This window comes from Mustelus asterias, chromosome 8 (assembly GCF_964213995.1).
Source record: "Mustelus asterias chromosome 8, sMusAst1.hap1.1, whole genome shotgun sequence".
Taxonomy (NCBI): domain Eukaryota; kingdom Metazoa; phylum Chordata; class Chondrichthyes; order Carcharhiniformes; family Triakidae; genus Mustelus; species Mustelus asterias.
This window is the reverse complement of record NC_135808.1, coordinates 35,062,707-35,077,227: the sequence shown is the minus strand read 5'-3', so window position 1 is coordinate 35,077,227 and position 14,521 is coordinate 35,062,707. Positions and strand designations below refer to the sequence as shown.

The following is a 14,521-nucleotide window of genomic DNA, read 5'->3' as shown; positions in this document are numbered from 1 at the left end:
AGATAGAGTGAACGTTCAAAGACTATTTCCTCGGGTGGATGGAGCTATTACAAGGGGGCATAACTATAGGGCTCGTGGTGGGAGATATAGGAAGGATATCAGAGGTAGGTTCTTTACGCAGAGAGTGGTTAGGGTGTGGAATGGACTGCCTGCAGTGATAGTGGAGTCAGACACTTTAGGAACATTTAAGCGGTTATTGGATAGGCACATGGAGCACACCAGGATGGTAGGGAGTGGGATAGCTTGATCTTGTTTTCAGATAAAGCTCGGCACAACATCGTGGGCCGAAGGGCCTGTTCTGTGCTGTACTGTTCTATGTTCTATGTTTGATAAGGTGCCCCATGCAAGGCTTATTGAGAAAGTGAGGGGGCATGGGATCCAAGGGGACATTGCCTTGTGGATCCAGAACTGGCTTGCCCACGGAAGGCAATGAGTAGTTATAGATAGGTCATATTCTGCATGGAGGTCGGTCACCAATGGAGTACCACAGGGATCTGTTCTGGGACCCTTACTCTTTGTGATTTTTATAAATGACCTGGATGAGGAAGTGGAGGGATGGGTTGGTAAGTTTGTTGATGACACAAAGGTTGGAGGTGTTGTGGATAGTGTGGAGGGATGTCAGAAGTTGCAGCGAGACATTGATAGGATGCAAGACTGGGCGGAGACGTGGCAGATGGAGTTCAACCCAGATAAGTGTGAGGTGGTTCATTTTGGCAGGTCAAATAGGATGGCGGAATATAATATTAATGGTAGGACTCTTGGCAGTGTGGAAGATCAGAAGGATCTTGGGGTCCAAGTTCATCGGACGCTCAAAGCAGCTGTGCAGGTTGAGGCTGTGGTTAAGAAGGCGAATGGTGTACTGGCCTTCATCAATCGAGGAATTGAATTTAGGAGTCATGAGATAATGTTGCAGCTATATAGGACCCTGATCAGACCCCACTTGGAGTACTGTGCTCAGTTCTGGTCGCCTCATGACAGGAAGGATGTGGAAGCCATAGAAAGGGTGCAGAGGAGATTTACAAGGATGTTGCCTGGGTTGAGTGTGCTTGGCCTTTTCTCCTTGGAGAGACGAAGGATGAGGGGTGACCTGATAGAGGTGTATAAGATGTTGAGAGGTATTGATCGAGTGGACAGTCAGAGGCTTTTTCCTAGGGCTGAAATGGTTGCCACAAGAGGACACAGGTTTAAGGTGCTGGGGAGTAGGTACAGAGGAGATGTCAGGGGTAAGTTTTTCACTCAGAGGGTGGTGGGTGCATGGAATGGGCTGCCAGCAACGGTGGTGGAGGCGGATTCGATAGGGTCTTTTAAGAGACTTTTAGATAAGTACATGGAACTTAGTAAGATAGAGGGTTATAGGTAAGCCTAGTAATCGCTAAGGTAGGGACATGTTCGGCACAACTTTGTGGGCTGAAGGGCCTGTATTATGCTGTAGTTTTTCTATGTTTCTGTGTTTCTATGTCACAGGGCAATCCATCAAGAATCAGGCTGGGCATGGTTCCACTACCAGTCCACACCGGTTCTTGGGATATGGAGTCCAGATGATGGTTCAAGGCTGAGCCTATGTCTAATAACATCATGCAAGTTATCCTGGCTGGAATTCTCCGACCTCGCCTGCAATTGGGATTCTCCAGTGCCACTGCAGTGAAGGGAGATTTGGCTTGATGCCAAATTTTCCATTCTCACTGGCAAACGGTAACGGTGTACGAGACCAGAGAATTCTGGCGCCTGTTTCTCTTTGGTTTGCACCAATAAGCAGCTATTTATTATCAAATCTCTTACAAACAATAACATTTGCTGATGTAGATCACAACTGTCAGTTATTAATCCCCAGCCTCAACCTGTTTTTATACACAGGGTCTGTGCAAATATATAGTTTACAATTTAAGTCCAGTTAAACTATGGCTACCCTAAAAACCCAGGTAACTGCAGATTTAAAATGTACTACATTGTCAAAACTAATCTTTAAAACATATCGGCAAATTAGTCAGTAACAAGAATTAATCAACTAATCCATGATAATCTTATCCAATATCTCTCAGAAACACAACTCTTCTCACATCAGATGACATTCATTTCACACCCGTTCATAACAGGATACATCTGTCCAAAACTGTTTGGTGCACAACAGTTTAGATTATATTTGATACACATTCTTCCACCTCGTGATAATTTGCATACAGCAATTTATACTCATACACGCATTATTGCTAAATACTTGTTATTAAGAATCAAGAAGAAGCAGCTTATTTTTGCGGTGTCTCATCTACAGGTTCTGTTTGAACTGGAGCACACAGGACACAAGGAGAGATTTCATTGAGCATTTTTCCAAATGGTGAAGTTATTTAAATTTCTCCTGCTTGAGCAATTATTGACAAGAGGCAAACAATTTGAAATGATCACAGTGATTGGGAGAGAGGTTAGGAGAATTTCTTTAGTTGTTTGAACAGTGTCTATATTTCAAAAGTGTACTTCATTAGTCAAAAAAGCACTGTGGGCCTCCTGGTACTGACCTTTCTTTTCGGGATTCCGGCATTTCCAATTTTTCTTTTCGCCTTGTTCTTTACTATTTATGCCTTTTTATTAATTAAAAAAATTGCCGGCTCAAACTGCTCTCCCTGTGAGTTGTCACAGGGAGTGGGGATGCAAAGAGAATCATTTACTTTAAAGGGGAAATCAGACCAGTATTTGACACAGTGGCAGTGATTGGTTAGTCAGATGGCAGAGTTCACAGAAGCTGTCAACGGTGGGTCAGAGTTCAGACACTAAGGCCTGGATTTCTGCTACCAAGACAGGTTTCCCGAGTGGGGAAATTTCCTGACATCTCCAAGCCCCACGATGCATCAGTTTAAGACCCTGACTCCAAACCCAAGTTCAAACTCCGCCCCTCACATCTGCAGCACAACTATCTCCCATTCTCCAGGTGTCATCCCATTTGCTAGTATGTCAAACAGATCCACTGTCTCACTCAGCAGCTAGCAAGATCCTGAAGCTTGTTGCTCACCAGACCTCGTTCCCCCGATGACATTCATTCCTGCCCTTGCTGCCAGGAATATTAAACCTTCACAATCTAGACCCCACCCCTGGAATTTTCTACTCTCTCCGCCAGCTTACTGACTATCCAGTGGGCCAGAACTGTTGTACTTTTGATTGATGAGCTGAAGGGAAGTGGATTCTGCAGCAGATCAGCGACCTTCAAGAGAACACGAGGTTCCCAGGAGATTCTTGTTAATCCATCGCTGCAGGACCAGGGGAGAAACATTTAGAGAACAATTGATTGATACTGCTCTCTGGATAGGGTCATGGGCAGCAGTTAGACACAGCGGGGGTGAGAGAAATCGGAACACAAAGCAGAGCTGGAGAGCCTGTACGCTCCCCCTGTGGTTTTTAATAGATAAGTTCATCTCAGTGAAGGGAAGGAGCAGTAATGAATGCAAGGAGATGATCCATGGTCAAATTGAGGAGGAGGGAAGAACTTCACTACCTGACCTTATCTGGGTATGCTCAACACTGATGGTGGGTTAACAGAAACTGTTCCTTCCCACAAACACAGATCTGATCAGAGAATCCCTACAGTGCAGAAGGAGGCCATTCGGCCCATCAAGTCCGCACTGACCACAATCCCACCTAGGCCCTATCCCCATAGCCCCACATATATTTACCTTAGCTAGTCCCCCTGACACTAAAGGGCAATTTAGCATGGCCAATCCACCTAACCTGCATATCTTTGGACTGTAGGAGGAAACCGGAGCACCCAGAGGAAACCCACCCACACACTGGGAGAATGTGCCAACTCCACAGAGACAGTGACCCAAGCTGGGAATCAAACCTGGGTCCCTGGCGTTGTGAGGCAGCAGTGCTAACCACTGTGGTTTACTGCATGGGAGATCCATCAATATTGGGGATCTCCCATGCAGTAAACCAAGGCTGATCAATTCCAGACTGGAATTATTCACTTCATTGCTGGAGCTTGTGTCTTTCAGAGACCGTTGGGATTTCATGGCCTCGCTCATCCCATAACCGTAAAATCCCACCCGAGGTCAACAGACCTTCCCATCGTCTGCCCCTCGCCTGCTCTGATTCCCATAGAGGGCGGGCAGTAACATTCTGACCTGTATCATGGATTTCCACTCTCACTGAGTGAGAACTCATGACAAATGTCAAGGTGCAAAAGCAGTGAGTCTGTGATAAAACGCAATCCTGTCTCTCCCCAAATCGTGATGTGGCGATGCCGGCGTTGGACTGGGGTAAACACAGTAAGAAGTTTAACAACACAGGTTAACCTGGTGTTGTTAAACTTCTTACTGTGTTCTCCCCAAATCCACAGGTCCTGGTTTGATGATGTTGTTAAACTCCAGTGAGTGACTCCGTACCTCAGACCTGGGAGGATGATTTCCCCACTATCAGCACCTACGAAATGAAAGGTTTCTGTTAAACATTTTACAACATGGGGAATGTTCTCTACAAAGATATACAGAGAGAGGCAGAGACACGCGCACGCGCACAGAAAGAGACACACAACACACCGAAAGAGAAAGACGCCAACAGAGACAGACAGACACACTTATAGACAGGCACACTCTTCCCAAGAGAGACTGGCACAGCCTTACCAAGGCAGACAGGTGGACACTGACAGTGAGAAACAGTAATGCATCAAGAGAGACAGACAGACACACAGCTCCAAGTTTGTCTTGTTTATTCACTTACGATTTGCTGGGCGATAAGCAATTTTTTTCTCTACTCCTACAAGAGACAGAAACACAAACAGATCTTCCGTTACAAACAGCTCCCTCATCCTGTCCAGCCCCCTCATTCCATTACTGTTCACCACCACAGCCCCACTCCCGCAATCCACCAACTCACCAGGTAAAGTTTCTAAATTATTTAAAGCTACTCATAACAGAGTTTCCTACCTGCTCTCTTCCACACAATCGCACAAATGATAATGGTAATCAGTGCAACAACAGCAACAACAATTCCAACATCCAAACCAAAGTATGTTTCTCATCTAGATCCTGGAATAACTCTGAACACCCCATCTGTGGGGAGAATGAAAAAATAATCAATGAATAATCACACCCACTGCTCATTCACAAACTATTGTATTAAAGCTGCATCTGATATGGAGTTAGAATCTGTGATGTGACGGACAGTCTGACCAGAGAATACAAACATATAAATTAGAAGTAGGATTAGGCCTCTCGGCCCCTTAAGTCTCCTCCGCCATTCAGTAAGATCATGGCTGGTCTGACTGTGGCTTCAACTCCACATTCAAGCCTACTCCCATTTATCCCTACTCTGTTTCCTGTAGCTAAGCAATCCTTTGTCTGTATGTTACCTCCGCACCATGAGCTCTTATTTTGTGTAATAACCTTTGATGTGGCACCTTGTCAAATACCTTCTGGAAATCTAAATGCAGCACATCCACAGGTTCCCCTTTATCCACATTGTTTGTTACTTCTTCAAAAAATCCTAACAAATGAGTCAAACTTGTTTTTTCTTTAACAATTCCATGTTGATTCTGCCTGACTGCATTAAGATTTTCTAGGTTCCCTGCTATAACATTCTTATTAATAGAATCCAGCATTCTCCTGATCTAACTGGCCTACACCTTCCTGCTTTCTGTCTCCTTTCTTTCTTGAATAGAGGAGTTCACATTCACTATTTTCCAATCTGAAGGGACCTTTCTGGAATTTTGGAAAATTAGGGTAGAATGGCTCAGTGTGTCTGGGATGACACTCCTGTGAAGATCTTTGGGATGTTTATACCAAAGCTGCTAAATAAATTGAGGATGTTGTTCATCTGCAGATATTGGAACTACGTGTCATTCAAAAGTCCTTTCAAGTCACCTACACAAAAGTGATTGATCCTCACACAGACTCAGAATAGCCTTGAGGAAGTGCAGTGATGGGAGATAAGAGATTTCTAGGGAGAGTAAAGAGAAGGAGAGATTATTGATCACAGATACTGTTCCAATTCTGGAAAGGGGCAATACATTCTGTCTTTGAATCTGCCAGTGTAATTGGAGAGAGTTAGGGGAGTGATTTCACAGCTGGGTATAAACTTTCGATCAACAAATAGTGGGGAGGAGATTGAGGAGAGATTTTAAGGCAGATTACAGAAAGAAACCAGAACTATAGAGTGGTGATGAGGGACCTATCTAAATACAGACTGGGATAGTGTGAAGGGAAAGGGGGAAATGGGGAGAATTTCCTTAAATTTATACAGGAGAACTGTCTTGACTAGCAAGGCAAAAATCAGTGTTGGAGTTCTCGATAATGAAGTTGGACAAAATGGGGCACCATTTAGAAAACAGTAATCAAAACATCATCAGGTTGCTTCCAATTTCCAACCCTCTCTCATCTCCAACATTTCCCTTCTCTTCCTTGACCTCTGACCACCAATATTCATTGCAATCCCACCGGCTCCCAATTACAGCTTCTCTGTAAGGATTCCATCCCATTCCCCCTCATCTTCCAATTAGGTACATTACAGTCCTCAGAACTCAACAACTTTAAACTGTGATCTTACCCCTTATCTTGACCTTTTTAAAAATATATCCCAAACATTTTTTGTCCCAATGAAAAAACTCCCCTTCCCCTCCCCCACTGGGCCATCTGTCACTTGTTCTTTATTTTTGCTTTCACTGAGCATTGACCTATATTCTCCCATAATTCTGATATCTGCTACTACTCGCACCTTCTTCTGCCGTTAACGTTTCCTCTGTCTTGTGACTACGCATCTTTGTTGCAATCGCTCCTCGCTCCCACCAATCACTGATCCTTTACTCTGTTCTAGCTGCTCCATCCCCTCTTATACATTATATAATCCATCACATTTCTCCCTCTCTTTCACTCTGAAGATTCATACTGACTCAAAACGTTAACTCTCCACAGACGATGTCGGACCTGCTGAGTGTTTCCCCACATTTTCTGTTTTTGTTCTAGATTCCAAGCTCTACAGTACCTTGCTTTTTAGGTTTGGAGTGGAGATGGGAAAGAACAAGGAAAAATGAAAATAATCACCCAGAGAAGGGCTAATTTCAGTCAGATTGAAAAGGGATCTGGCCCAGGTGAATTAGTTTTCTAAATATTAAAAGTAGGCAAGGAGGGGTTGGGCTGGTTAGGGACTACAAAGGAGACCATCATCGGGAAACATAGGGCATGGCTGAGGTATCAAATGAGTATTTTGCATTGGTTTTCATTAAAGAGGAGGAGGTTGTAGAGAAATTGAATAGGATAAAAATAGATCAAAAGGTGAGCTATAGTCAAGCTTCAACAGCACTCAAGTAGAAAAGTCACCAGAGCCGGATGGAGTGCATCTGAGCTTACTGAGGAAATGAAGGCTGGAGATACCAGAGGCTCTAGTCACTAGTTGCCAATCCTCCTTCAATATGGTCGTGGTGCCAGAGGATGGCAGCATCACAAAAGAAGAGGGATAAACCTGGAAACTATAAACCTGTCAGTTTGGAGAGGCAGTGGTGTAGTGGTATTGTCACTGGACTAGTAATCCAGAGACCCAGGGGAACCTGGATGAGCTAGCAAGCCCATTGAAACACAATCACTGACAGACACTGTCGCTGCACTCACTGTTCCTCTTACCCCAGTCTCTGGTCTCCACTTCTGTTTCACTCTGTTCATACTGACAGGAGTAGGTGGCTCCATCTTTAGGGGTGATCTGAGCCCATCTCCGCAGTTGGTAGGTCCGATCATGATTGGGCAGGACGCCAGTGGAATACGTGTCCATGATTGGCTCACCATTTCTCAGCAGAGTGACTTCGATATCACGAGGGTAAAATCCCGAGACCAAACAGGACATTTGGGCCGGTTTGGTGTCTGACATCTTGTCCACAGAAAGAAATACTTGTGGAACAACTGAGAGAGCAAAACAGATCAGAGCCTCATCAATGAGAGACGGAGAATGGTACATATACACCTTAAACTGGAGATTAGACTCCTGACCCCAGGAAATGGTACAAACCTCTTTAAACTGGAGATTAGACCCCAGAATGTACATGCCACTTTAGACCAGTGATTAAATAACTGACTCTCAGTCTCCCCCCCACCCCCCTTACTCTCAACCCTCCCCACCTCTTTCAACACCCCTCCCCTCCACCTCACTCTCAGTATTGCCGCCTCACTCTCACCCCCCCCCTCCCCCACATCTCAAACCCCCTTACTCAGTACCCTACTCTTTAGGCCCCTCCATACTCGCTGGGTTTCAGATCTTGTTTTCCCTGCTCCAGGTATTTTTTCAGCCACTCGATGCAGGTTGTCTCCAGGTAAGCCTTCCTCTGCTGATTCCTGGCCTTGTCCTGATCCCACTTGTTCTTGGTGATCACTCCCCAGGCTACCGGGGTGACCCATACCATGTGATCCTTGTCGAAGCTGATGTAATCATTCCCGTCCCAACCTTCCTGGTGAAATCCACTGGTTTGTCCGTCATCCCTGAGCTCACAGCTGTGCATTACCTGGACCGTGTGGATCCCTGTCAATCACACACACACACAGCCAATCAGAGCCAGTCCACCCGCATTTACCCGTCAATCAGCAGAGGGCAGGGAGAGGATGTGACTTCTCAAGGTCCTTCAATCTCAAACCATTCCCAATGATTGGAAGGAAGCAAACATACACCTGCTGTTTAATAAATGAGGATGAGAGAAACCGGGAAACCATAGCCTAACATTAACAAGAAACAAACATTGAAACTTGTTAGGGACATGGTAACAGGCAACTTAGAGAACTTTAATATGATTAAATAGCATTACTGTGGATTAATGAAAGAAATCATGTTTTGCAAATCTGCTAGAGGTTTTTAAAGATGTAATGAATGAAGGGGAACCAGTGGATGTGGTGTACTTGCATTTTCAAAATGGTTTCAATAATGTGCGTGCGCATATACAAAATTATGAATTAGGAGCAGGAAGTAAACCCTTTGAACCTGCTCCACCATTCAATAATATCCATAGCTGATATGATTGTAACCTGAACTTCACCTCCTGTCTACCTCCGATAGCCTTTCACCCCTTTGCTTATCAAGAATCTATCCAGCAAATGATATGTTGGCCTTTGTTAAAAAGGGATTGAAGTCTTATTGCAATGACATAGGCCGACACCTGGAAGGCTGTGCACAGTTTTGGTCTCCTTACCCTGTGACACCGTGGGAGGCATGGTGGCACAGTGGTTGGCACTGCTGCCTCACAGCATCAGGGACACGGGTTTGATTCCCAGCTTGGGTCACTGTCTGTGTGGAGTCGGCAAATTCTTCCCGTGTCTGTGTGGGTTTCATCCGGGTGCTCTGATTTCCTCCCACAGTCCAAAAGACATGCAGGTTAGGTGCTTTGGCCATGCTAAATTCTCCCTCAGTGTCCCTGAACAGGCGCCAGAGTGTGATGACTTGGGGATTTTCACAGTAACTTCATTAGTGTTATTGTAAGCCTACTTATGACATTAATAAATGAACTTTATCCAAGAACGGACATACGTGTCCCTGAGGCTGTACAACAAAGGTTCATTAGACTGGTTCCTGAGATCAGACAAATGTCCTCTGAGGAGAAATTGAGTAGACTACACCTGGTGTCTTAATGAAAGGTGATTTCATTGTAACATGTAAAATTTGGGAAGTGTGGATGTTCAAAGAGACCCATGTATCCTTATCATGGGTCACTAAAAGTTAAAATGCAAGTGCAGCAAGCAATTAAAGGTAAATTTTATGGTGGCCTTAATTACAAGGTGATTAGAGTACAGGAGTAAAGATCTCTTAATACAGCTTTACAGGGACTTTGTATGACTTCAGCTGGAGCACTGTGTAAGTTTGGGTCCCCTTACCTAAGAAAGTTTATACAGAAAGAATACAACGGAGGTTCATCAGACAAATCCCTGGGACAGCAGGACTGTCCAATAGAGAGAAATTGAGGAGACTGGGTCTGTTTTCACTGGCGTTAAGACTGAGGGGTGACCTAATTGAAACATGCAAAATCCTTCGTGGAGGGGAGGGGAGGTTGCTGGTGACATGGTGGATGTGAATAAGATGTTTCCTCTGGCTGGTGAGTCTAGTATCAGAGGAAAAAGTCTCAGACAGATCATTGAGGACTGAGGGGAGGAGAAGGAATTGCTTCATGTGAGGGTGGTGAATCTTGAGGAATTGCCCTACCCAAGAGGTCCATGGATAGAGTTCGGGAGTCTAATTACATCAAGTGAGCTGGAGATAACCTCTGTTCCTACTTCGTAAGGGACTTGACAGGATTGTGACACTAATAAATAAACTTAACAAAAAGGATGGAGACTTGAGAAGTCACGTCCCCTGGCTAGGGAACGGAGAACACGGGGACAAAAACAGAAAATGTTCGAAAACCTCAGCAGGTCTGACAGTTAGAGAGCAGAGCCAATATTTCAAATCTGAATGACCGTCAGAAAACACGGGGACACACTCAGGATAAGGTCAGCCGTTCAGAACGGAATTGAAGAGAAAGGTCTTCACTCAAAGAACTTGTGAATCTTCGGAATTCTGTGCCCTGGATGTTCAGACCCTGGCAGTATTTATAACAGGTTAATAGATTTTGGGATACTAAGAGAATGAAGTGGTATTGGGATGTGACAGGAAGGTGAAGCTGAGCTGGAGGATCAGCTAGGAACCTATTGAATAATGGAGAAGACTCAAAGGGCCAACCTTTATAATGTTCAAAATTATTGTGAGATACAGGGAGGTTAGGAGGAGAGAGAGAGAGAGATACTTGGTGGGGGGGTGGGGGGGCACGGATAAACATGGGGGAGATAGAGTGACGCAGGGGTGGGAGTTGGAGAGAGTGAAAGCTCACCGCCACTCTGGTTGGTGCGATTTAAGGCTGTCTGAATATTGGTCTGTCCAACATGCTCGGAGCTCCTCAGGAACTGTGTCTGCTGCTCCCAGTATTCAGCGCTCTGAGACTGTTCCATCCATTGCTGCTGTGGAACCAATTTCCGAAGATCACTGTCGTAGTAATCAATCGGGATCTCATCTACAAAGCCAACAGCTACAAATTCGGGAAGGCCAGGAATTGGAGTCATCGCAGTGTAGAAATACCGGAGTGTGTGAGAGACTGAAACAGAGAGACAGATGATAGGGTATGAACCCCACAGAGGGCAAGAGACAGAGACATCAGAGCCCCCTGTAAATAAACCCCAACACAACACAGAACCCCCTGTAAATAAACCTCAACACAACACACAGCCCCCTGTAAATGAACCCCAACACAACACACAGCCCCCTGTAAATAAACCCCAACACAACACACAGCCCCCTGTAAATAAACCCCAACACAACACACAGCCCCCTGTAAATAAACCCCAACACAACACACAGCCCCCTGTAAATAAACCCCAACACAACACACAGCCCCCTGTAAATAAACCCCAACACAACACACAGCCCCCTGTAAATAAACCCCAACACAACACAGAGCCCCCTGTAAATAAACCCCAACACAACACAGAGCCCCCTGTAAATAAACCCCAATACAACACAGATCCCCTGTAAATAAACCCCAACACAACACACAGCCCCCTGTAAATAAACCCCAACACAACACACAGCCCCCTGTCAATAAATCCCAACACAACACACAGCCCCCTGTAAATAAACCCCAATACAACACAGATCCCCTGTAAATAAACCCCAACACAACACACAGCCCCCTGTAAATAAACCCCAACACAACACACAGCCCCCTGTCAATAAACCCCAACACAACACACAGCCCCCTGTAAATAAACCCCAATACAACACAGATCCCCTGTAAATAAACCCCAACACAACACACAGCCCCCTGTAAATAAACCCCAACACAACACACAGCCCCCTGTCAATAAACCCCAACACAACACACAGCCCCCTGTAAATAAACCCCAATACAACACAGATCCCCTGTAAATAAACCCCAACACAACACACAGCCCCCTGTAAATAAACCCCAACACAACACACAGCCCCCTGTCAATAAACCCCAACACAACACACAGCCCCCTGTCAATAAACCCCAACACAACACACAGCCCCCTGTAAATAAACCCCAACACAGCACAGAGCCCCTGTAAATAAACCCCAACACAGCACAGATCCCCTGTAAATAAACCCCAACACAACACACAGCCCCCTGTAAATAAACCCCAATACAACACAGATCCCCTGTAAATAAACCCCAACACAACACACAGCCCCCTGTAAATAAACCCCAACACAACACACAGCCCCCTGTCAATAAACCCCAACACAACACACAGCCCCCTGTCAATAAACCCCAACACAACACACAGCCCCCTGTCAATAAACCCCAACACAACACACAGCCCCCTGTAAATAAACCCCAACACAGCACAGAGCCCCTGTAAATAAACCCCAACACAGCACAGAGCCCCTGTAAATAAACCCCAACACAACTCCAACTTCTTCAAATTAAGTTATTTTTCAGCTAAAAATTCTTTGGTGACATGTGACTCCAGAGCAGATGCCAGACTGTTGTGTTGGGATTTATTTGCAGGGGCTCCAGTTCCAAAGCAATGTCGTTGACTCTTAACTGCCCTCTGAGCCACTGAATTAGGGACAATTAGGAATAGGCAATTAATGCTAGCCCAGCCAGCAATGGCCATATCCACCAATTAATAAAAAAAAATTACATCGAGTTGGTATGTATTTCGATGAGTTTAGAAGATATTAGGCATGTCCACTATGACTCTCACCAAATTTTACAGATGCACCATAGAAAAGCATTATTTCTGGTTGTATCACAGCTTGGTATGACTCCTGTTCTGTCCAAGACTGCAATAAACTACAAAGAGTCGTGAACAAAGCCCAGTCCATCATGCAAACGTGCCTCCTATCCATTGACACTGCCTACACTTCCCGCTGCCTCAAAAAAGCAGCCAGCATAATCAAGGACCCCATGCACCCCGGACATTCTCTCTTCCACCTTCTGTCTTCGGGAAAAAGATACAAAAGTCTGAGGACATGTACCAACTGACTCAAGAACAGCTTCTTTCCTGCTGCCATCAGACTTTTGAATGGACCTACCTCGCATTAAGTTGATCTTTCTCTACATCCTGGCTATGAACTGTAACACCACATTCTGCACTCTCTCCTTTCCTTCCCTATGTACAGTATATCTTGTCTGTGTAGTCCAAGAAACAATACTTTTCACTGTATGTTATTATGTGACAATAATAATTCAAATCAGAAATCATTACTCGCTGTAGGGTTAATACCCCAGTGCACAGACACTATGACTCCTCTGACCCCATTACTCACCTGCAGTGACCCCTCCACACAAAAGGAGCAGCATTAACAGTCCAATCATTTTTACTTCCCTCAACAGACTGGTTGAACAGTTTGTGAGGAATCCTTATGGCTCTGCGTTGTGCCCAGTTCAGACTGGGTAATTCCTTTGAGCTGTGCCCTGTCTAACTGTAGTCTAACAGATACACAAAAAGCTTTAAGAACTGCTCCACAGATTAGGTCAACAGTTACAGGAAACCACAAAGATTATCAGCAGCAACTCCAGTGTGCTCAGCCTAAATGTAAACAAGTTGATGCATGGTGCAGAGACTAATGGTGCAGGAAGGTTCGAAGACTCAATTGACTGGGATGTTCCAGTTGATTAGAGCAGTGCTGATTATCTTAGGGATTGACAATGTCTCAGTACAAACACAAGATGGGTGGATAGGACAGGAAATCTCGGAACATCCTAAAGTGCAGTGCCCATCTTTCACCTTGATAATTGCGAGGTGGGAGTGGGATATGGTTGACAGGGGTGAAGGAGAGTGAGCACCTTCCATGGTAGAGCAGAAATTGAAATCCTTATTCCTGGCTCAATTCTCCCCCAATCTGAAGGTGACGTTGGGAGTGAGTTGTTAGTGTTGTTGTGTTGCCGTGAAGTGCATGCTTTAAATTGACAATTCAACATAGCCATTGCCAAATTAGGGAATCATTGTACAAATATGTACACCAGTTCACTCTGATCATCAGGGAGGAATTGGAGTTCTGGGAAATAAACCTGATTTAAGGCACAGACAAGCTTCATTCATTCTCCCTCAGCATACAGTTTTTGGAATTAACATAATTGTCCATCCACAAAGGATTGGGCTGGGGTACACATTGTGAGGAAAATGGTGAGTGTGTTTGAACTGCAGAGCATCAGGAAAGTCAGCTCTCAGCTGTGGAAGGACCGAGACTGGGACAGTGTCAGTCTACAAGGATGCTGAGAGCTGAGATGGGATGAGGGGGAGGGGGGTGGTGAAGAGGAGGGAGATTGGAGTGTGAAGAAAGAGAAGGGGGGTATTGTTGTCTGGTGTCTCACACAGAGGCCTGGAAGCTGGTACGGTTAAATGTTTATTAGTAAATCATAACTATATAACTATCTCTGAGATATAGCTCTCATTATGGACGGCATGGTAGCACAGTAGTTAGTACTGCTGCCTCACAGCATCAGGGACCTGGGTTCAATTCTGGCCTTGGGTGACTGTGTAGAGTTTGCACGTTCTCCCTGTGATTGCGT

At 45.1% G+C, this 14,521-nt stretch overlaps 2 protein-coding genes across 3 annotated transcripts in view; one reads left to right on the top strand and one right to left on the bottom strand.

Moving 5' to 3' along the window:
• LOC144497048 (uncharacterized) overlaps window positions 1-14,521 on the top strand; it is a 388,053-nt gene that overhangs the window by 260,020 nt on the left and 113,512 nt on the right. The gene's annotated exons all lie outside the window — the stretch shown is intronic.
• Window positions 4,073-13,435, bottom strand: LOC144497716 (class I histocompatibility antigen, F10 alpha chain-like). The gene is made up of 7 exons (XM_078219157.1): window positions 13,276-13,435; window positions 10,814-11,074; window positions 8,212-8,484; window positions 7,599-7,871; window positions 4,911-5,000; window positions 4,705-4,740; window positions 4,073-4,407 (listed from the first exon to the last, which is right to left on the bottom strand). Exons 1-7 carry the CDS (start codon window positions 13,322-13,324, stop codon window positions 4,115-4,117), a joined length of 1,275 nt encoding a protein of 424 aa, XP_078075283.1. The 5' UTR covers window positions 13,325-13,435; the 3' UTR covers window positions 4,073-4,114.

What these genes read in the sequence shown, in the direction of transcription:
- LOC144497716 (XM_078219157.1), bottom strand. Translation starts at nt 13,324, where the DNA reads ATGATTGGACTGTTAATGCTGCTCCTTTTGTGTGGAGGGGTCACTGCA. An exon ending in AGTGGAGACCAGAGACTGGG is followed by an intron (nt 5,001 to 7,598) that starts GTAAGAGGAACA and finishes GATCTAGATGAG; the next exon opens with AAACATACTTTGGTTTGGAT. An exon ending in GATTGTGTGGAAGAGAGCAG is followed by an intron (nt 4,741 to 4,910) that starts GTAGGAAACTCT and finishes TGTCTCTTGTAG; the next exon opens with GAGTAGAGAAAAAAATTGCT.